This window comes from Nesoenas mayeri (assembly GCF_963082525.1).
Source record: "Nesoenas mayeri genome assembly, chromosome: Z".
NCBI classification, from domain to species: Eukaryota; Metazoa; Chordata; class Aves; order Columbiformes; family Columbidae; genus Nesoenas; species Nesoenas mayeri.
The window spans coordinates 75,375,988-75,400,049 of NC_137542.1; the positions used below are offsets into that span (position 1 = coordinate 75,375,988).

General features: G+C 41.0%; 1 protein-coding gene across 1 annotated transcript in view; it reads right to left on the reverse strand.

Moving 5' to 3' along the window:
- Positions 1 to 4,041: 4,041 nt before the first annotated feature.
- SKOR2 (SKI family transcriptional corepressor 2) overlaps positions 4,042 to 24,062 on the reverse strand; it is a gene marked incomplete at both ends in the record, with an annotated part of 24,866 nt that continues 4,845 nt past the window's right edge. The window contains 4 exons of the mRNA XM_080362961.1: positions 4,042 to 4,104; positions 12,719 to 12,786; positions 17,581 to 17,679; positions 18,064 to 18,129. Coding sequence (XP_080219087.1) covers positions 4,042 to 4,104; positions 12,719 to 12,786; positions 17,581 to 17,679; positions 18,064 to 18,129 — 296 coding nt within the window. The remainder of the gene's footprint in view (positions 4,105 to 12,718; positions 12,787 to 17,580; positions 17,680 to 18,063; positions 18,130 to 24,062) is intronic.

Here is a 24,062-nt window from a genome sequence, read left to right on the forward strand (position 1 = left end):
TGTAGCGGTAAGACATTTTACCACCACGCTACACTCGAGTTCATTAATCACACAAAGTATCATGTCACTCTAGGCTATAATCTAGATAGTATCCTGAACATGCAGCTGATTATCCATCCCAAAGAAAAGGATGTAGCTGATCAGTACATGAAGGCTACAAAGCTTCTGTAGGAGGGATGACTCTGACTCTTCAACCTGGAATAAAAGCAACCGAAAAGTCTCAATGGATCACACCTGGCATGGAGAAGGTGGACAAGGATTGCCAGGAGTCAACTGGCAGCTGGTCTCATCCAGTACAAAAAGCTCAGGGCATAAAGTGAGCTCCAAACATCAAAAGCTTGTGGGTTTGTTTATCTTCCTCATAACCCGTATTTAAGCTGTGGAGCTTATTGCCATAGGATGCTGGGTTTTAAAAAGTCACTAGACAAACTCAGGGAAATAAAAACCCATTGAGGGTTATGAAAAACAAGACATCATGTCTAGATCAGAAAACCCACAAGCCGTAAATCATTAGATGGCAGAATAATATTCTGGGAACACTACCTCTACCTGCTTGCATGCTTTCATGAAGTATCTGATTTCACCTGCTATGGGGAACAGGGTTCTGGCACAGATGAACTTTTGGTTTGATCTGGTCCAGCTTTTCTGGCACTTTTCTTTGCGTTATTTTGTTTTTCCCATGCTACAAAAACCATGATGCTGCTGGTTCAGTGAATATATATCTGAGTCTTGCCAACACACTTGATACAGGAGCAAACAAACTCAGAGAAGGGCAAGAAAACAGGCTGTGCTTTTCCTTCCAGATCTGTGGGGCTGCACCACGGAACTGTAAAACCAGCTGGTTTTACCTCCCAGGGATTTGCTGGAAACGAGGGGAATATTGAAAGAGCAACTCTGCAACATCTCAAAACGCTTTCAGACGCTGGTGTGGACAATCTTCTCCACAGCCCTGTGCTCGGGGATGACACCATCCATGGGACCGAGATTTTCTGCACGACAAGTTTCCCTCAGGAAATCCCTGGCAATGGGGGTGTTGCAAATCAGCAGGAAAAGACCTAGAAAAATAGGCCTGTGGACTTAAAAACTAACTGGTTTTGGCGTAAGTTTCCTTTTATTTCTGTGGGAGGAAAGACAAATCAAATCTACGAAGCATGTCCTGAAATGCCACCAAATCTACTTCCAAATCTTTTCTAAATAACTAGAGGTAGAGGATTTCTGCCACTTAATACTTCAACACATTATTTGTGAATTAAAATATTCCTAAAAAGATATTCTTGGGGATACATTTCCCGGTCCTTTAGTGGAGTAAGCGTAGTATTAAATTACAGGGAAGCTCAACTATTATCTCATAGTTTTCTTTTTTTTTTTTTTTTTTTTATTATAGACTTTTTATCCACATGAATGATAAAGAAACTACAACAGAGTTAAATACCTTTTTTTTGATACCAGTGATTATATTCTTAATTACACTCAATATTAAATTGTAAAATATTTCCAGAGGAGTACAATCTTAATTCATACAGCAGGCAAAATACCAGAGAAGGAAAGGGCATGAGGGAGAGGGGTGTGAGAATCTCCAGTCTGCTTTTTAAAAAGCACTGTGTATGGCTAATGCTGCTCTATATGTCCATCTGTCCATCCATCCATCCATCCATCCAAATGTGGTTCTGGCCCATCCGGTAAAACGCACGTTTCTTTCCATAAAACAACCGCAATTCAAAAGCAACAGGTGACTGGCAGGTGTTGTCAAGCATTTGTTGCATTAAAAGTATCATCAGTTCCTTTCACAGCTTATCTGTACGATTCATCAAAAGCATTTTCTCTATCAAGTTCAACAGTCCTTCTAAAAACACAAAGACTTAAACTTTGGTACCACCAAAAAAAGATCCAGGACAGGCATATTTTTTTTAATTTTTGTTGCTGTTGTTTTGTTTTAACTAATAAATAAATGGCTGCTACATTCTATTTTACATGGTTGTCCATGATGCTGTGAGGTCACTTGTCCTCGGGTTCCGAAGAACCTGATTTGTTTTGTTCTTTAAATCCCCAAACACTTCCATTTTTTCAGTCTATATACAAGTCAGTTTCCTGACTGGTGGGTTATAACTTATAAAGGAACAGCTGCAAGAGCTCCTGTGTCTCTAGGAATTAAAAAATAAAAATAAAAAAAGAGAGAGAAAGAGAGAAAATGTTACTATCACAAAGCCCAAGTTTGAGATTTCTTCACTCACAGAATTACATGATTTATTTACAATCCTTGAAAAGGAGATACACGTAAGTCACCCATTCCAGAAGCACCCTCTGAGATTTTGCTAGTCAGCAGCCGTAGAGATACTAAATAAATGTGAATAAAGAGGTAAATGTGGAAATAGTCACATTGAAGTGCAAAATAAGCACGGCTAAACCACAAGACCCACAGAGGAAAGGAACACAAAGCCCAACAAGGGTAGCAAAGGACTATGGAGAAACACAGAGCATTAAATGGAGCGGTTGCTCTGCAAACACGCAGAGTCTTCACCCCCGTGGTGAGTTGTGTGGGTATGTACGTGCACACACATTTCTTCTCCAGGCAACTCTTCTCCGCTTGGAACATCAAGAATCTGAAATTGCTTCTGGACAATATTGTTGTGATTCTCTGCTTGACTGATTTAGCTTAGCAGTTAAGTAACAACTAATCTTTCAAAAGCACCAGGGTCTACTTAGAGAAATCCCTGTTGTCTGCAGGGATGGCGTGCCGCTGGAAACAGAAATCAGCGTGAGAAACGCATCCATCCTTCACGCTCTCGGCAAATAAGCAGGAGAGGCTCGTGGCTGCGATGCCAGCACCTTCATCGCAGGGTTTGTCAGCTGCTGAAAACCTGACGCTGGGAACAAACGGCGCCGTCCGCCTGATGCTGCCATCCTCAGGCAGACCCTTTGCTGTAAATCAGAGCTTAGGACAAGGCGCTCGGGGCAGGACCCGCTGCGCCTCATCTCGGGGAGGAATAGTGTTTTATTCAGGATATTAATATCACTGAATTTATTTTAAATCAGCGCTCAGATTAATCTAGACTCAACTGGCAAATGCCGGCAGTCAGGAAGGAAGTATGCACAAGAGAAAAAATAAAAAAGCAGACCAACTTGATGCTTAGATTAATCTCCTTATCTCAGTAGGCAGAGCTCAAGGCCACAGATACTGGTTATCTCGTTACTCCTAATGTTTTTATATTTAAGTATCTGCTTCTTCTATAGCTCAGGCAAACCTCCATCTGATCTATACTATCAAAACCTTCTCAAATGCCCCAGACGTTCTCTTGAATACCTCTACTTTGTGCATTACCGAGGTCTCTACATATGAATAACTCTTTTTTTCTAATCCCACCTCAGGGATTTTTTCAGTGAATCCGCAAACCAGATTTTGTGGTGTAACAGCAGGGTTACTGGCTTTTTGCATCTCTGTCCCCAAGCCCTAATCTTCTTGTTTCACCAGGAAGAAGAAAAAAGAGAACATCATTTAAATGTTAAGGCTCTAGCACTCAAAACTGTAATCTCCCAGGACATTGATGATGGAGATGGTGCTTATTCTAACTGAGCGCTTCCGAAAAACCCTCCTGAAAAACACGGTGCTGGGTTTAGCAGGAGAAAATTACAGAGGACAATGTCAGTGTAGTTCTGTGATGCTCCCAAATTACACTCCTCTTTCCTGGAGCTGAAGAAGCTCTGTTGTGGGCAGAAAAACCCAATTCCTACCTGCCCGTGTGTGAATTTTTACTTCAGTGTGAATGCCAACATATTTCCCCCATTGCCACCACTTCGAGTGCTCAGGCCATTAGGGCTGGATTCACCCAGTGGCACGTCCTACCCCATGAAGCCTCGTAATTCGTGTGACATGTCACTTATCAGCTTTAGACTGTAGCACAACACCTCCGCAGACAGACCTTTTAGACCAGAATCAGTAACATTACGCAACAGGATGATTCTCTTAATTCTTGCAATGCCTGCAAAGGAAAACATGACAGTCGGACAGAATAAAATAGCCTTTTTTTTCCCTCAAGCTCACCTTTAGCTTTTGCTGAGGTGTGCACCGAGCTTTTCTTTCCTGATCAAGCTTGCTGCATAGGGAATCTGCAATGACACAGAAACAAAGCCACCGCTTTATGCCAACGTTTGGCTAACAACATAGATTTGACAGATTTGGTCTTAAAGGTCTCTTCCAACCAATATGATTCTACGATATCCGAGCTGGAATCCATGTAAATTAAAGTTTTTGTTTGCCTCCTTGTATCATTTTAGAAAACGATGCCTTAAAGGATTGAATTCTTTATGAAACTGCAAGAAAGTTGAAGCAGAAATAAAATGGTCCAAATTAAAACAGCAGATCTTAAAATCTAATGTAAAAGATGTCTTCTGATGTTTGTTTAGATCAGTTGTTGGCAAAAATCAAGTCGCCAGACATTCTGCTACCCATGAGATGACAAAAATCAGCTGTCTGTAACAGAGCAGGCAACACACACCGATCTCTGCGCAGCCGAAATACAGCAGGGTGGGAGTATGAGACTTCATACATTTATATCCCCATAATTAGGAAGTTCATAATAGTTATCTCCAACTTGTACCAATCTGAAGAAAGCCACTGAAGTGGAACAAATAATTAAAGAAAAAACAGAGAACATAGGCATATTAGGGAACATTGTTATATTTAGAAACAAAGTACGATGATGTGCTCACAGGCTACTGGGAATACAGCATGGGGCTGCTCTTCTTTTCCGTGCTGGGCCTTTAGAATGCAACAAAACTAAATTGCTCTGAGATTTCTCCATAGCTGGGAATCGAAGTGACTACAAATTCACTTTTCTTCAATGCTGCCTTTTGGAAGAACTCAGGTTGGGATCATTAAATCTATGTCCCTGCACTCCCAGGTGCTGCTGCACACTGAGGTGACCTGCTTCTGCTGCCAGGCACTCCAGAATAGATTCCCCAAAAACGACAAATACGCTACTGCAAGCTGACAAACAGGCTGGGATCAAGTCAGGAGCAAAGCCTTAAGCTGCACATACAGCAAGTGGAACAGACAGGCAAATGCAAAGGGTTCAAGTGACATGCCCTACATACAACAACATACCAGGAGGATGTGAATTTACATCTGTATCCACTGACTACACATCTAACATGTGTGCATCCCTGTTTTGGTTTTAATTATGTTATACCCACAGTTTGTGACGGCATTTGTGTGCGTTGCACTCAGCGTGTCTCTGGGCTGGTGCGAAGTGCAGTATCTGCAGTGTCATCTCCAACCCTGCTTTTCTGAGTAAGGGAAAGATCAGAGATCTTATAGGCTAAGAAACTGTTTACCTGATCACCCGTTTGCACGGTTTAGATTCAATAGGGAGCTATAAACAAACTGCCTGAATAAGCACATTTCAGCTGAGACCTGTGATGCTTCACCAAGTTTTTCTCCTTCCTCCCTCCCACTCACAACAGGCAACATCGGTTTGCATGGCCGACAATTATATAGGACATCTCCCAAGCCGTACTGACCTAGATAATACAACGGGGTACATTCTGTCAGAAATTAACTGTTCTTAATCCACTTCTCCGCTATATCTGGCACATCGGCATCTTTTCAATGTGTGTTGGTTTATCCATTCTCCTGGTAATAAATGACACTGGGAGAGGTGGGTTTCCAGGAGGGAAATGACTACTTTCTTCATGAGTTAAATCGCCTACAATGGCATCTTCTACTTTTGTCACTGGAAGAGCATTTGATAACTCCCGTGCTGCAGTAGAATAGTATTTAGTGCTCTTCACGACAATACCATCTCCTTTCGGACATCCACAGTGACTGCTGCAATGCACAACAGGATCAGCACAAAGATCCAATCTGCAGCCCTTCCCAAAGTGCGCACACCCCTGCCAGCAATAACACAATTGTGGATAATTTGGTTTTAAGTAGCAAGAAAAGCAGGATGACCATGAGCCAGCACTGAGCCCTTGTGGCCAGGAAGCCAATGGTACCTGGGGTGGGTTAGAAGAGGTGGTCAGTAGGTCAGAGAGGTTCTCCTGCCCCTCTGCTCTGCCCTGGGGAGACCACACCTGGAATCTTGTGTCCAGTTGTGGCCCCTCAGTTCCAGCAGGACAGGGAACTGCTGCAGAGAGTCCAGCGCAGCCACCAAGATGCTGCAGGGAGTGGAGCATCTCCCGTGTGAGGAAAGGCTGAGGGAGCTGGGGCTCTGGAGCTGGACAAGAGGACACTGAGGGGGGACTCATTCATGGGGATCAATATGGAAAGGGGCAGTGTCAGGAGGATGGAGCCAGGCTCTTCTGGTGACAACCAGTGACAGGACAAGGGGTAATGGGTTCAAACTGGAACACAAAAGGTTCCACTTAAATATGAGAAGAAACTTGTTGGGGGTGAGGGTGGCAGAGCCTGGCCCAGGCTGCCCAGGGGGTTGTGGAGTCTCCTTCTGTGCAGACATTCCAACCCGCCTGGACACCTTCCTGTGTAACCTCATCTGGGTGTTCCTGCTCCATGGGGGGATTGCACTGGGTGAGCTTTCCAGGTCTCTTCCGATCCCTGACATTCTGGGATTCTGTGGTTCTGTGAAATCTATGTCTTATGAGTAAGTCCACATTAATAGGAACAACAGGAGCAGATCTGTAGGGAACATGAGAAAGATCCAGTGTCCATACTGCATTTCTCTTGTTTTATTTTTCTTCAGATTAGTCTAGACCTGGGTGCTGGTCACCTGTTAAAAAATCCAGTTTGTGAGCTCTGAGTCTGCTCCACAACAGCAACAAAACCACAGATAAGCAGACAGTATTGAGGATGAATTTCTAAAGCAAATGTTTGATCCCTGCTGTGCTTGGACAACAAAAAATCTTCTGTACACCATCCTCTTTTGGAGACTCCACCTTCACATCCCATCTCTTGGTGGGGTACACAACGACACGTCACCCTGACTTCTGTTGCTTGGAGAGGGAATCTTCAGCACCCCACGTATCTAATGCATATCTAGAAGGTTTTAGTTAAACAGTTTTTATCTTCAGACACTGCACTTCAGACCTCAGACAGAATCCTGTCTGGCCAAGACAACCCTTCCAAATGCAAAGTAGGTTTATGCAGGAAAGGGCTGAAATGCCACTGGAAAACTTAGTCTCTGCACACAAGGTGCTTCTGCATGGAATGACGGGTGGGATTAAGCAGAAGAAAAAGCCTATACTGAGCTTTTTACAGCTGGAAGAGGAATCCAAGTGCCAAAAGCTTGTTGTAAAGCATGAGTTTCCACCATTGCCTTGTGAAAGTACTTATAGGGCACTGGTACTGGTCTGTTTTTTAGTAACTATTAATTCTAAAAGGCATTCCTTTTCTTTAACACTTCAATCTGCTGGAGAAAGAGCCCCAGCTCCACTCCACTAACCCAAGGCATACCCAGATGCTTTGTCAAGACACAAGTTTCGCTCACCTGTCTTAAAAAAACAAATCAGACAGTGGCAAACAAAATTCTGCTGAAAACAGCCCTTGTAAGCTCACTTTTCTGTACACAGTCAGGGATGTGTGTGCTACCTTTGGCGTTAAAAGGACATATCCCCAATTCGCACCACTAAATCTGGAGAAGAACTCCACCAAGAACCAAATGAAGATAATGGAACATACAGAAATAGATGTGCAGTATCATCCCAACTGCTAAAGCACAGCAGAAGTTAATAAGAGTAAATACGAACATATCTCTTTTTTGTTTGCTTTTTGGGAGAATGGTGGGCAAAGTAATGAAATCTTCCTTGGAGACTGCAAGACACAGTAAATGCAGAGTTCCAGAAACGCTGTTTTACCTGTTATTACCTGACTGTCAGTGTACGGGCACTTCAGCACAAACTGCAGGTCCAGACATCCAAGAACGATTCCACTGAACAAATGTTTGCCTCTAACACTCTTGACAAGGTCAATCAATCTGGCTGGACCACTATAAGCAGAGGCCCAAAGCAGAAACCCCAATAAAACTCTACTATTTCCTATTTCAACTTTTTGAATGGCGTGCAGTGACCAAGGTCTTGGCATATAAAAATGCAGATATTCCTTGTTTCTGTAATGGATACATTAGCTGCACAAAGCACCTGCTTTCCATAAACAACCTAAAATAGGAATTAAACCTACTAGTGCTTTTCTTAATTACAGTAGGACCCAGAGAAACATGATTTCATACCTCTAAAGATCTAACAACGTTACCACAAGGTGGATGTTTTCTTCTTTTAAACACTATTTGTGAATCTTTAAAGATCGGGATGAAAGATGATGCAGAGATAGAAATCAGTTTTGCAGGTAGATAGCTCCTGATTTATTTCATGGTTGATTCAAAGCAGCACTGAGAGTATAAGGCCATGGAACATCAGAGGAGTTTCAGCTGGATCCAGTTCTTAGCTCTGAACATGATTATCAGCCCAAAATTAGGCTAGCAAGGAGAAAGTCAGTTCATGGGAGTGCAAATAAATTAAAAAGAACCCAAACAAAACCAAAGCAACACATTCTACTTGGGCTGGAAGGACAATTCACATTTATAACATGTCTCAAAGACCTTCTGCCTTTTACTCCTTCGTAAAATGAGGGGGATTGATCACTATTCAGTTTTAATTATCTAAATAACAATGGCTGGGTGACAACCACCACCTTAGCTTTTCCTGATGGACAAGTTAAAGCTGTGGTCAGCGTTTCCCAGGAACCTATAAAACAACTTGGAAAGGACCCCAGCAAAGAAATTAAGCAATCTAGCCTGTTCTCAGGAGCTTAAATTTGCTGCTGGGTGCTCTTCTTCTCTGTGGCAATGGTTTAGAGGGTTTCACAAAAACATAAAAGGATCAAAATCGTCATGCTGGGAATGCCGCTTCTGATCTTTTTCTCCCACCAGGCGGCTGGGAAGAAAGTTCATGTGTTTTAAATTTGATCCACTAACACAGTTGTGCAGAAGATGATACCAGACAGGTACGGAGTGTCAAGCAGGAGGTGACTCAGTCCTGCGCTGGGCTGGCTGGGCTGTCCTGACAGGTTAATTCTGGTCACACCGGACAAAAAAAGACAGCTCTAAAGGCAGGTGAGCTCTTCTGAGGCCGTACCACACGTGGCACTTTGGAATTTATCCCAACCTGCTGGGCAATGATTTCTTCTCAGCGGCCCTCTCTGTATAGCTCAATAACAGAAGCCAGATGGTCCATGCCTGAATCTATATGTAAAACCCGTATTTTACGTATGACCTGCAAGTACATGCACTGTACTTCGCCAGTTTTGGAGAGAGGACTTTGAAAGAGCATGAAGAGAAAAATGCAATCAGTGATTTAAGATCTATTTTCTTGTTCAATACGATGATGCCTTGGCCAAGAGCTTGGCAAGAACAGGTTGTGATACCTTCTGGTAGCGGCTTCGGATACTCTGACCAACTCCTTTCTCAACAGAAATTGCCAATGTCAACACAACATCCCACTGCTCCAGCTATGTACCGAGCCAGGTTATATCTAAAGACTGCAACATCCATCACAGAGGATGCAACAGGACCCAACCTTCATCCTCCCAATGGTCTGAGACTTACTCCTGACTTTTAGAAGGCCATAAAAATATATTTTTTTTTTAAGTCTGAAGCAGACAAAGCGTTAAAATAAACACTCACTGATTAAACAGTGATCTAATGGAGGTTTTTAATGCAGACTATTAAGGCTGCGGGTGCAGTGATGGTCTAGAGCGGCAGAGGGCACCCAAAGCCCACGCCAGCCCCCCCGAGCTGCCACCCCTCTCGGACCGGCCGCCATCCACGAGTGGCGATCTGTCACCACTTTCTGCATCGCAGTGACACGATGTTACCCAATAAATGGGAAATAAAAGCGTTCCGGTCAGTGTTTGGTACTGGCGGGGCATGAAACGCTACCTCCAAGCAGCCCTTTCTGTGTAACTGTCAGGGTACGGCGGGTGTTTGCGCTAGAAAGTTTTCAAAAACAATTATATTTGGTTAAGTATTTCATGCTTCGGTTCAGCTTGTTGTATTCCAGACGTTCCCGACCCATCAAACACGCCAAGGCAGTTTATCTGAAAGTCTGACTACTCAGTTTTGCAGCTTGAAGAATTCCAGTTCAGAATAAGTGAAATCATCATTAAGGCAACACTTTACTCTGGTACAGACTGCTATGAGAGTTGCCCTCAGGATCCTGCCTAAGTCTTCAGGAAGGACTAATTTAAGCCATATAATCCTTCAGCTATGAGAACAGCCAAAAGAAACTGACTCTGTGCATTTATATTGTTTGTAAAATTAAAAAAAAAAAAAAGAAAAAGAAAAAGTAAGCGAGTCAAGTTCTGTGGCTTGTTAGACCAGTAAATTTTGAGTTTAATCCTGCAAAGGTTTCCTACAATTTAATCCTACAAAATCCTACAAAGTTAATCCTACAAACCCTACATACACCTGTGAAGCTATAAGCAAAACTAAGATCTGAGTATGCATTAAACACCTCTGCTTTTCTCTCTATATTAGAATATTAGGTGTGGGCAGCTCTGTTAAAGCAATGGTGTGGTGTCCCAGGTACATACAAAACAACAAAAAACACACACAAAAAAATCAGATTTAAACAAGTTTTGTTGTGTGTCCTGTGCCAAAAGCTTTCATCCATCCATGCTATAACCCAAAAAGGCCAAAGGAGTTCTATCATTAGGATATAAAATTCATTAGTCTAAAATCTAGATACAACCAGACAAGATATATTCGCACGAGTGAATTAAGTAACTGCAAGGATTATCACATCGGAAGTGCCAACTCCAGTTATCAATCAGCATATCACCGGAGATTTCTGCACCCAGTTTAAACAAACGTGTGTTATTTGCAGCAGTCTCTCAATTTTTCATATGCAAACTGCCTTTTATTGGTCTCACTGATGCACAACCTAACTCAAAGATACTGGGAAGGATACCCAAACGGGAGCATCAACACTTGCTGATGATTTGGCAACATTTCTATTAATAATAATTAAACTGATGCATCCACAGTGAGTAAACAGGTCCTGAATTGTTCGTGTAGTATATTTAATGTCAAAACCAGTCTCTATAAGTACACTCAAGCAGTGCTGTTTAATGATTAAATGACTATTAGTCTTTCGGTAACATGAGCAAGTGAAAAGGGTGTGAATTACACAGTCTATTTCTTTTCTTGCCTAAGAAAAAGCACTGCACTGAACCTTGTGATTTCTCCACTTCTTGTAAATATGAAAAACCACCACAGCTGGTTCACTGGAGGTCTGGGACATCTATTTTCAGGAAAAAAACTTCACAATAAGGCTACAAAGTGAATGGCAGAAATAATCCATTCTCTCCCTGGGAGCAGAGTTAGGTCCAAGTTCAGCTGACACGAGAAGATGCTCAAGAGGATCTATAGAATTTGTGCTTAAATGTGGTCCACAGCAGAAATCAGGTCACCTGCCTCGAGTCCAAAGCAGCAGGGGAAGTACTTTTCAGGATAGCATCCTAATTACAATCTTCTGTGACAATATAATTCACAGATTGAGCCAAACTCCTTGCCTGGCACCGGGAGGCAAAGAGGAACACGGTAACAACTGGACATGTTAAAGGAAAAGAGTGGAAACCAGCAGAAAAGAATCTCCAGAGATGTTCTGGACTTAAATTTCCTTGGTAAACAACCTCCTTTGAGTGTCCTCCATCTCTCATTGAAACCTCTGAAGTCAGCAGCAACAGGGAACGGGAATGTTCGACAGCTCTAAAAATAAGGCTACTCCTAAATGGCTCTAAACAGAGGTGCACAAGCTTGACAAACTTGGCCTTCAGCTTTATTTTTATGTCCTGACCCATCTACTAGAAAATGAGAGTATCAGAAGGTTTCTTCGCACCAGGATCTGTGACAAGCACCAGCAAAACTTAAATGCTTGAGCACAGAGGCTAATTCAGGTAAGTCGGAATATTTGGCAAATCTGCCTCAAAAAAACCCTGTTGAATATGAATATGAATATTCAACCCTGTTGAATAATGTCAGACTGATCACAGAAAAAGCACCAGGAAAACAAGCATTAGCTGACAACCTGCCACCCATTACGGCACGCTGCTCTTAAAATCGCACTAAGCAGTATCTGAGTAAGAAACAGCTTCACATATCCCACCCTTTGCTTGTACCGGATTAAATATGTCAAGTTTTCAAAACAGCACAGTTCTATGTAATGATCTATAGTTGCACTAACACACACACGCAAAATCCCTCTTGATTTTAAAATAACAAGCAACGTGCGCATACACTGAACTGTGTTTTGGCAACTGGAGCCTTTACTGCTGAGTTAAGCACTTCTTCTAGTGGCTGAAATTAAAAAAAAAGACACATCTGTATGTTTATTTTTCAGTGAGAAACGGGACTCACACCAATTCCCTACTCAGGGCTGAAATGCGACTTGTACAAGGTATAAACATTTAACTGCTCAAGGTTTACTGATTCGGTGCTCACGTTTTGCTCTGAAGAAGCACCTCTCAGTGTTGAGTCAACACATTTTGTTGAGTTGAAACACAAAGACCCATCTGGTTATTGTATGAAAGTAAATCTCCAGGTAATTAGATTTTAAACCAGCTGAGAACTGCACGCTTATGTCTCGTAAAGTGTAAGGTTAATATGAGCTTGGTACCTCTGCATGGCTCACAAAGGAAAAGTTCGAGGAGTGCATTTAAAAAACATAAAGCCACAGTTCATAGCGTTTTTAGCAAAGAAGGCAAACTCACAATTTGTAGCTGCTGCACCATTTCTTCTCTGTACGCCAGTTCCCGCTTCATCTGGTCTTGAAAATTATCTGTAGGAGGAGGGTAGATGCAGTAATTAAAACAGAGACCACACAGCAGAATTTATATAAATCAAATTAAATCAAACCAAATCACTGCTGAGGAACTGTGAACCACTACGAAGCCCTCCACCCAATTACAAGGCATGCCTAACAAAACTGTCTGATCTAGTAGGAGACACTGTAGACAACAGAAAAACTGTGGAAAAATAGGATTCAGAAGCTTCCCCGATTAGCAAATGTAGGCTGCTGAGTTTCTGTCATTAGCATTTACTCTCACAGTGATTTTCTCAATGGGCCAGACTCTGCAGTCACTAGTCAAACTTTCACCAAGACTGAAGAGCAAAAATATCTCTTATTTTCTCTGGCATAAATCAGTTGACATCAATAGGGATGTCCAACAAGTGAGAACAGAAAGCGTTCAAGGCTGCAGGGTTTGATTTGTAGTTTGTAACAGTGCTGATGCCTTTGAGCAAAACTCAGCCTAAAGCTCCATAAAGAGTGATGTGGAACCCAGAAGGCAAAACGTCTTTGAAAAACAGATCCTAAAGAGCTAGGTTACAGCACAGGGAAGCTTCCCTGCTACAGGAGGTACTCCTTCCCTTATTTTCCTCCTCAGTAAGCATTTCAGACAACACTTTGTTTGGCAGAAGATTATCTGCTGGTCTGTGTTCTGTGACATTGCTGTTGAAGGTTGAGAGAAAAGACAGAAAAACATAAACAAAGCTATTGACAAGAAGCAAATAACTTGGAGAGTTGCATGATGGAGACCTGGGTTCAATGATGGGCCATTAAATGGAAGAGGAAAGAAAACCCATCCCAACCAATGTAGTTTTGATCTGGGAGACTAAAGCTTGTCCTAAACCACAGGAATATTGAGATGAATATGAACAAAAACTAGCACGGAGCACCTCAACATCCGGAGCTTGGAGAAGGGCACTCAAAGGCAGCTAAAAATGGTTTATTTACAACTAAATAATTAAAAGAGTTAAATAATCATGCTGATTGATGGGACACGAGCCCAGGACTCAGGAATCCTGGGTTTAATATCTGCTCTACGTGTCTACACCTCCTTTCATCACCACTAAAGCACAAATAACAGTGCTGCTTCATCTGCCAAGTGTGTTGGGAGGATTAATAGATTAAATGACTGTGAGATACTTCGATAGCACAGTAAGAGGAGTCACGGAGACACCTCAATTGCAATGGAAAGATTTAAGCCCAGGTGAGAACAAGCGGCTCCTATTAATACTCATTGCGCTGCATGGAGCTCACTCGCTCCCAAAAAAGCCGCACAGCCTTGCCACGAGTTCTCAGTCCCCAGACCAAGGATGTATTGGATGTATTATACCTCTATCTCTATGATTCCATGACCTTGATTGTGGGGAAAGGGGATGTGTTCCCATCAACTGTGAGCATAGGAAAGGGCTAGAAGAAAATACAAGGGGGCAGATCTCTGTCCTCCTCATTCACACAAAGATTTTCCCCTCTTCCGATGAGCAAAAGTTATCTAAAAGGCAAGGAGGGACTTGAGGATAAAAAGAAAATAGCAAAGAAAAAATAAAGAGTGAGAGCCTCAGTCAGGGTGAAACCGTCCAGCTCATCTACATGAAAAAAAAAGGATATAAATGACATTATCTTAAATGCCCACAGAATTTTTCAGCCCATTCCCTCTATTCTGACTCAGCCAGGAAAATAAGCTGACAGAAATAAAGCTGGTTTGCAATTCCTCTCTTCATAGCCCCACAAAAAAGATGTGCAGCATAAAAAGGTGACCACCTCCTGTCCTGGTCGCTAAGGGCTGGTAAATCTGTGCTAGCTGCTACTGAAATACTCCAGTTTTGCTCCTAGTAGACTACATAGACAAATTTTCCTTTTCTCCTCACCATTTTCCTCCTGACTGGCTCTTCACAGGCTCATCACCTCTCAGAACAAATAGCTCAGAAATCTCGCTCAGTCTCGCCCTGCAAATGTCCAAGCTCACAGTGGAAATGGGGTGTTAATGGTAAGGACCATGTTTTTTCCAGCAGCGTTTATTTGAGTCTGAATGCTTACAGACAAAGCCATGAGCGATACCCAAGAGAAAAGATATTAATATTTAAATAGCTTTCTTAACACAAAATTAAATACTTGAACTATCCAGACTGTGCCTCTGCCGTTTTATTACCATGTTGTTAAATGCGGCCGGACAAAATACGCTCCAGCTGACACCAAAGGTACAAAACAGCAGAGGGTTCTAGGAGAACATGGTGTCAGCTGTGCATAGGTGCTCATATTTCTGTCATGACAGCAAATTATTTTATTTTCTTCAAGTCATCTGATCGTTTATTTTCTTCGAGTGATCTCTGTGTTGAGGAAGGCAAAGGAAAACCTCATGTGCAGCTTTCAGGTATAATAGCAACATAAAAAATCAAGGTGCAAACAGCAGAAGACAAGGTCTGCTGGCTCATAAATTATCACAGGCCACATTTCAATGAGCTTGAAAATAAGATTGGTTCTCATTTAACAGTGTTTTCCATAAGGAGAACGTGGAAACCCAACACTGTTCACACACAACACCGCATAGCGCTGCTGTGGGAGGTGGTTTGATGCTATAATATTAATGTGTAATGCCCCGAATATGCTCGGTTCCACACGCAAGACCCCAAAAAAGGTGACTTTGAAGTTAACTCCAGGTAACTATACATGAGCATTTTCTAGAGCCATTTTCTAGTAACTCGGGAAACCTGGCAAAACAAATATTTTCCACTACCTGAGCTAAAGCAGCAGCGAGAGCCGGGAACAGACCCATCTCTTTTGCTGGAATGCATACTGCTCTAGAGGACAAATTGCACTTATATTGGATTTTACACTTATTTGCCTTACAAAGACCCTTTTTTCTTGTTTTACTGTCTGCAGAGGAGGGTGGGTTTTTTTGGTAAATCTAAATCTGTAAATAGGTTTTACGGTCACTTGTATATATTGCTTATAGCACATTATCTGTTTTCTATTTTAATCCTGAAGAAAATTGACCACTACTTTGTGGTACATTGAAACCACATATTTTTCAAGCCGGCATACACAGTCGCCACTTCCTTGGTCGGCCTTACGTGTTCTTTTCTTTTATTTGAGATGTATTTCATGTGGTTTAATTGCAGTGTTTATTTACAAGGCAATGACAGAGCATTAATTTTACCATAGAAGAGCAAATGGATAAATGAGTGACCCAAATGGCAGAACTCCAAGATGCCATTTCACCAATACCACACATCAGTGTTTTGATCTACACGAATTATTTTAAAATTGCCTCACTTCCAAACCCAAGTAATGACTGGATTTATACTGAAGGATGAGGTTATCCTCCTGTGATTAATATCTGTAACACCTCAGATGGCTCTTCTCCTTTATTTATGAAGCTGTCTACATCTTTTGATATTTGGGCTAAAGATGGAGTCATTCTCCGAGTCAACACATTCCCTTGCTTACCCTATCTGATGCTTTAGAAAGGGGAAAAAAGTATTTTCTTTAAATAATAGGAAAATTATGTCTGTGTTCCCACCTTTTCCTGCAATCTGGGGAGGCGCAACATTCCTCACCTTGCAGCAGTGGTTTTGGTTGACTTGCTTACTGGTAATACCGGATTTTATTGCTGGAGTTTTTATGTAGGAACTCAGAAGGACTAACAAAAGAGTTTCTAAATTCCTCAGGGAACTGTGACAAACCGGCACGAGGGCATTTTGCGCTGAGTGTTGAACACACATTTTAGTCATGCAAGAGTTAAGAGATGTTGGCAAATGGCAGAAGAGCCTGACAATTAGACAGGGAAGGTTTTAATGTATCTGTCTAGGTTTACTGTGAGTGCTCTGTCCACATCCAGTCTCACAGGAAAACAAGGACAGAAATCGAGAGTTTTATAAAGCAGCGTATTAAACAAACCTCACATCATCAACGTGAGGAAAATATTGAATGGAGATGCTGTCAGACCTCCTTTGGACTTTGTGAGGAAGCAAAGACAGGTGCAAACACACATTTTCTTGCATTTAATATTGAACTATGGGGACCGTCAGGACAGGCAGCTACAGGGAAGCCAACAGCTCTGATGGAGACGCCCCAAGAACCCCAGGTTTGCAAAACTACATTCACCACATGCTGGAGAGCCCGCACTGTGTCTTCTGGCTTGTCCTGATGTGCATGCAGTTTATGCTGGAAGTGTACGTTCCCGTGTCGCTACCAGCATAATTCAAAAGGTCTCAATCAATAGATCTTTTTTCCAGACCCTTGTGCATCCAGCTGAACTTTCTGGGAGCTTTATGAAACCCCTACTGATTATATGTTTTGTTTTATTTAACACAAGCCCAGCACATCCCATCATCCCTCACTAGCACCCGTCAGCCATGGTGAAAGGACCACCTCAAACAGCCCATCTCAAGAGAAAAAAATCCAAACAGGTCTTTCTGCTTAAACACAGGACAAATAAATTCTCCAGCATCATCTAGAACCACCTAAGAAGATGACAACGTACCCTGTCTTCAAAAGCCTCCAAGAAGGTCCCCCAAAGAAGCCCCAGGCATGTTTCTGTCTACTTGCTGTATTCAATGTTAGCAAAACCAGTAGAATATACACCAAAACAGACATCCCGCTTCAGATTTTCCCTACAAAAGATCTGCTTGGGGAGCCTGAAAAGCCACCACAGAAGCTCTGTCAACCTCAGCAGAACCAAACCAAAGATTCTGGTGACATAACCGAGAACATACCTCTCCCATTTTAACCATCTGACAATGACCAACCACCCGCAGATAACACCAAAACCACAGAGATGTGTCTTACTGAAGACTGGGAAAGACGCATTTCCTTTCAACACCTGGAATTCCTGTTCTAGTCTTCTCCGTAAGTCGATCTGCTCAAACAAAACCTTCTGGAGTTCTTCTAACAAAGGGAAAAGAAAAGTGGTTTTGTTAATCTGTATAAATAATTCTTGAAAGAACAGTTGCAGAGCAATTCATTACTATAAGACAAAATATTTTAGCAGTTATAAAAAAGTGTTACATAGACCTACAATAGATTTTGTGCAGAAAGCCATGAATATAAATCAATGTAATATATTATTTTAAAGTATTATATTACAGTGTCATGTATTGATTGATATATATGCATTAATCTCAATTATATCCACCCAAAGGTCCATATATTATTCATATGTTACTTGACAAGCTTAAAATATGGTGCAGAGCAAAAGTGCCCCCTATTATCCTCATATTCTATTAAAACAAAGAGCAGTTTTATAACATAAGAGGCCCTTATTCATTTTACCTTTCCCCATGTTCTCCACATCCTTCTTCAGCGAATGAGGTGAATTGGTTTCTTGCGTGTGTTCACCTTAAAAAAGAGAAAGAAAAAAAGTTATTGATTTGCTTTTCAATCATTATTGTCCTTACTATGCAACTGCTTCAAAGAACCTAGAGTAAAAAGGAAAAATAATATACAGAAATCGTAGGATTGAGGTTTATGTATATATCTCTGTACACGTACCACAAACGTTTGTAGGACTTTTATGTGCTGCTAGTGGAAAGTATTTACAGACATCACATCCTCCTGCAGACGAGAGTTGGCATCTCCTTGGTACGAAGGAGCTCCCCTCTTAAACCTCGCCTACCGAACTGATCCTGGCTTTCACTCTAAACCCTCTTGAAGATCAGAAAATAACTCAGTCTTATCTCCTCTCTTCACAATGCGAAGTCCACACTGTCTAGTTGGGCAGGACCCTCTTCCCAAATCCACAGGGAAAAACCCCTTTTTTTTGCACCAGCCTCTTTGCCCTTGTCAGCTCTTTTTTATCAGCTCTACGGCACAAGCTTGTTTCAACTCGATATCATTTATATCCAGCTGAGATAAAATTGACATTAGTGGTATTTGCATCTAAAGGATACACCTCAGAGGTCAACCAATTCAGAGACCTCAGTCCTCGTTTGCTCATGTAATTTTTAATCATATAGTAGTAAAGAATTTTCTAGATAATAAAATTCGGCTGTTTCCTGCTACTTAGAATCATAGAATCATTTTGGTTGGAACAGACCCTTAAGATCATCGAGCCCAAGCATAAACTAGCACTAAACCTTTCTTTCAACCTTTTTCCTATACAAATAAAATAAAATTAAATTAAAAATATCTTCACAAGGTGTTAAGTCCAAGTGGATTACCATTTGACTTAACTGTGAACTCTCTGACAGAAGGTGTTATTTTCCTTATCCTCTGGAATCGTGGAATTTTCGTCTGATTTCTATGAACAGCGTCTTAGAACAAAAAGCCAGGGAAAAAATGTTTTCGAAAGAAAAAATACCACTATAGCAGAAATCAATGGGAGATTTTCTATGATATGTACTCTAAATAATTAAGAAAATACTTGGTAAATATGCAGTTATTAAACTAACTGGGCTAATCTAAGGTTTAGTCCAGCCAGTAACCACACATCATTAACTTTACTGAGGAGTAATCACAAGAAACAGATACATACGAAGTTACTCATGTATTTATGTATTTGGAAGAAAGAATCACGGAGGAAATAGCTTGATTTTTTTTTTTAAATAAAGAGCAATAGCACTGAATAGGTCACCACACAACAGATACGATAGCAGCTACTTAAAAACTCCTACTGTCACCACACATTTGATAATAGCTCTTCAAAATAAACTAATTTTAAAGTAGAGTTGGAAAGTCTTGTTTCATATGCAGTCAGAAATCCTTTTGCAAAACATTTATTATATTTATTTTTAAAAATCAATGCGTTCTTATGTCCGGTAAACCTTGAGGTCCGAGTATATGAAACATATCCAATAGCTACGCATTTCAGCATCTGCTGTCTCTTTGTTCCTTAAAAAAAGCAACCACTCATTCAGGCATATACATTTACACAACTGATAACCTGGTGCCAGCAATTGCATTTTAAAAATCCCTTTTTGTAACACAATGTTTTGTTTGTTTGTTTGTTTTTAAAAATAAAATCATTTTTGTATGATATTTGATATCCACAAAGTATTTTCTGCAGTTAAGTTTTGGGCAGTGGCTTGAAGTATTTCCATAATGTAAAATGGTATTTTTGTTTTAGTTAACGTAATTCTCTTTTAAACAGGATTGCTAACAAAAGAAGTATTTTGTTAGATGAATTAGGATGCACAAAATAAAAATAAAATAAGGAATTTAAGTTTAGGAAGAGTATTTATTTAATTCTAAATAATCGTATATTTTTCCAATCAATTTCTCTCATTGAGGCATTCTTTTCTGAATGTTTTATGTGCAATTTTTGAGCGATAACAGACTCAAAGAGAGAAAGTGAGTGGATTTTTTAAGGTGAAGGAACAAAAAGGAGAAAAGACTGGATCCTAGCACAGATCATAGTGCTTTTCCAGCTCGGTTGAGCTTTCAGGGCTGGATGGGTTGAGGCTGCCGACTCGCCGAGAGTGAAAGAACTGCAATGAAATGAAAATAAGAGCATGTAGCATGAAGAACAACTTCTCCAGCAGCTGCAGCCTCCTTGCTGAGCTTCCAAAAAGGCTTAGAAAATTCCCCATCCTTGCACCTAAAGTAAGAATAGGGTGGGAAAAGCGAAGGTATTTAAAGGCGCAACCCAGCACATATGGTCCTAACTGCATTTTTAAACTGCTTTCTGATGCTCAAAGCCTCGACATTATTATTGTTAATGGTAATAATAATCAGATGGGTTTCACCTTTCCAGTCCCCCTGAAAATGATAATCAGGAGCCTGCGCTTCTCCGTTTTTCCGTACTTCCCAGAGGCCTCATCATGCCTTGTGTGCTGCTCTACCTTAATTGAAAGGGAGGAGGTATTGAATATTTAACCAGCTTCCTTTCTCTTAAATGTTAATTAAAAGCTAAATAGGTGTTTAAAAACAAACAAACAGAAAGCCCAAAGAATTTTAATCAGCCTAAGAAAAAATCACTTCCCCTTCTAATAGCTGCGCCATAACTCTCTTGGGTCTTGTCTACACACAAACTTGTAGCGGCGGGTAAAATGGAAAGCTGTGCAGTACGGACATCTAGATTGTCTTTGAGAGAGATCTGTTTCAGTTTATTCCCCACAAAAAGTCAAACTATACCTCCACCTGGCCAGCTGGGAAAAGGGAATGAAGTATTCACGGCCAGTTTGCACTAAAGCTTTTGATAGCTCTGTTCTTCCCGGTCACTATAGGTGCACAGACATTTATTCTGGAATAAAACAAGAGGGGTTGTATTTTTGGTTTATAAAAATGTTCTTCTTATCCAGAACATGAATATCCACACGCAGAGGAAAGCAGAAATGATGGCTGTGAGTAGACACACCTCAAATTACTCTATCCGTACTCTGAAAACCAGCGGTCCCTATTTGTACATCGACACAACCTCACGGATGCCACTGTTTTATTAGTTCTACACCCACTGGAGCAGCTCATATTATAATTCTCGATAAAAGAAATGAACAGAGGCATTTCTAAATGTACACTCCCCAAAAGAAATGTACATTCGCCCTCGCTGTACAAAACCAAACCAGACATAAGTCAGGTTACATCTTCATGTTGGGCCATCCAGAGCAATCCTTCCTCAGGAAGCTCTCAAAGCGCGCATCAAACAGCAGTGGAAAATTCCCAACCTAGCCCAGACAACTCATCTCCATCAATGAGCGACCAGTTCGCAGAGCTCTGGACCGAGAAAAGAAATCATACCCCCTACCTCTCAGACCTGTCCCTTGTCCTCAACCCATCCCCTCGACAATTCTCACCGCGCCCGCGGTGCCAGACCACAGCAACCAAAATCATCCGCCCACCCGTGTCTCAGCATCGGACCGGATTATTCCTGGATGGAGTTTAATTGTCGCAAATCTGCAGCTCTGCAGCTCCTACCAGGTGAGCTTTATCCTCAGGAAGCCAAACAGCATCGATGACCTACCATAACTTAAACATCCACTGGTATTAAAACAATATTTCTAGCTGGAGAACGCACCGTCTGCAGACACAAAAACCGCAGTAGCGAAGATGTTGGTAGCTTCTAGGTATAGACATATATATATACATATAAATTTAAAACATATAGGCAGATGTGAACCGGCAGACTTCCAGAGCTCCAAAGGCTCCATTCGTGTTCGCAATTAATTACTCGCTTTAAGACACACACAGTTCTTGCGTATGTCCTGAAGAAATCCTGTCCTTACTGAAAATATTCATGCAACGTGCATATTCATGCTGCTTTTGGGGGCAGTGATCAATAGGATAATCAGGACTTGGGAAAATATACATCTATTTTTGCAAACTCAATGAGCATATTTTAAGTGCTTTTCTGTACTGGGGCTGATATATACATCTTACAAAATCTGGAGGTACAAATGTTAATTTGCCCTGAAAGTCGTTTAACTTTAAAACAAACCAGTTCTGATTTTTGCGCAGATAAAGTCTAACTTACAACCTCCATTTAAAGTTCAGAACAAGGACATCCAATTAAAAATAAAAACCTCTGCACTGAAGTACTAACAGATGGAGGAGAAAACAGCTTCTGGATTTCCAACCAGAGGTTCAAAACCGTGACCAACTTGAAAATACGAAATGTTTTAGAGTGACCACAAATCAGTCGGCTTTTGGTCTGAACCTTATGCATACATCTGGGAAGTATTTAATAACTTTATTCTAGAAGCACGAGGGCTAAAAAATTTCTGTTTCTTGATTTTTAAGTGGATTTTTGCTTTAAATGGAAGGTGAGATTCTCACCATATTCCAGAAGATAGGGCACACACACAAAAAAAGACAACACGCCTGATATTGTGAGACTTGCAAAAAATAAAGAGATTCAACAACGTTCCACCCTCTTTTAATAATTCAAAGAATGCTCCTGAGCTCTTGAGTAATAATAGGAAAGAGACAGGAATAGTAAATAAGGACCTGGTCCTACAGTCCATCCGCAATTCTGTCTGTTGTGTGTAAATACGCACATATTTATACATGGTCTTATTTATTAATACACAATTCTGGGTCCCACATTTGAAACTTCACCTTGTCATCCTCCATTTCAACTTTTAAATTATTATTATAATTATAATTATATTTTTTTGCAAACACCTTCTGTAATAAAATTCTATGTCATTTAACTTCTGGATCCAGTGCTTTACCACTTACACCAGGAAAGACTACACAACCACCCGGTCAGCTACGTATATAATTCCGGGCTGTTTTCAACCCTCCATGAGCTACAGTGAATATACAGCAATTGCATTCATATTTGCAGAGTTATTCGATATATACTTAAGATAATAACACTTAAATAAAACAAGAATCTGCCTCCTCGTTTCTTCTGAATTTTCTTGAAATGCCTGCCAAATGATATTATACAAATTTTTAAAAATATTTTTAAAAGGGAAATTGTAACAAGATTTAAGAAGCTGCTAACACCTGATTTTAGAGCTCATGTTTCTTATTTAAACAGATAAAAAATTGTATTGGTTGGGGAGCAGTTGACAGAACTCAACTTCTCTTTAAGAAATACGCAGTATTTGCAACGCTGTTGTGCGCCAGACACACGCAGCTACTTCTACCCTTCAACTCCAGCTGCTGAAGGAGGGTCGGGATGGCAAGCAGCAGCTTTTCCAGAAAAAATAACCAAAAAATGGACCAGTTACATAAGTTAGTCACCGTTATCCTTTAAAACTGCCATGGGAATTCGAATAATTTTAAGCACTGCCACACAGAAAAGTGATTTTCGCCAGCAGGACAAATGGCTGCGGGATTTCTGAGCCCGTATCTGTTTCAGCCTTGGAAGGAGCTCTGCTTATTATGAGTTTTTAAGTTCGTTAACAATTTGAGAGTACGAAGCAAACACATGCACTTACAAATTATTGTCTCTGGCACAGAAAATACTGCTTTTGTTTTAAAGCTCTCTTTACTAGGTTTAGTTAATAAATTTAAGCCCACCTCCCATGGAAAGGAATTTCCAGGATCAGTTCATCTTTCTAAATCTTATTAGGAAGGCACAGCTTTAAGTAACTGATAAATGTATTAAGTATATTAAAGAAATCAAAGAGCCAGAATATTCTGCAGAACGTTTTTGACAACCGAGGAGAAAAGCAAATACAGCAAATACAACCCACTAATTCTGGGCAAGATTAAGGTGGCCAAATCCTACCCAGAGACGTACCGCTACGAATCTCGATGAAGATAACGGGACGGCTCTTGCTCAGAAAATGCGCAGAAACCATATCCAGAAACCAGCCCTTAAACATTTTGCGTTTCTTTACAGCCAGTTCATCTCAGATCCAGTCCCAAGACCTTCAGACACC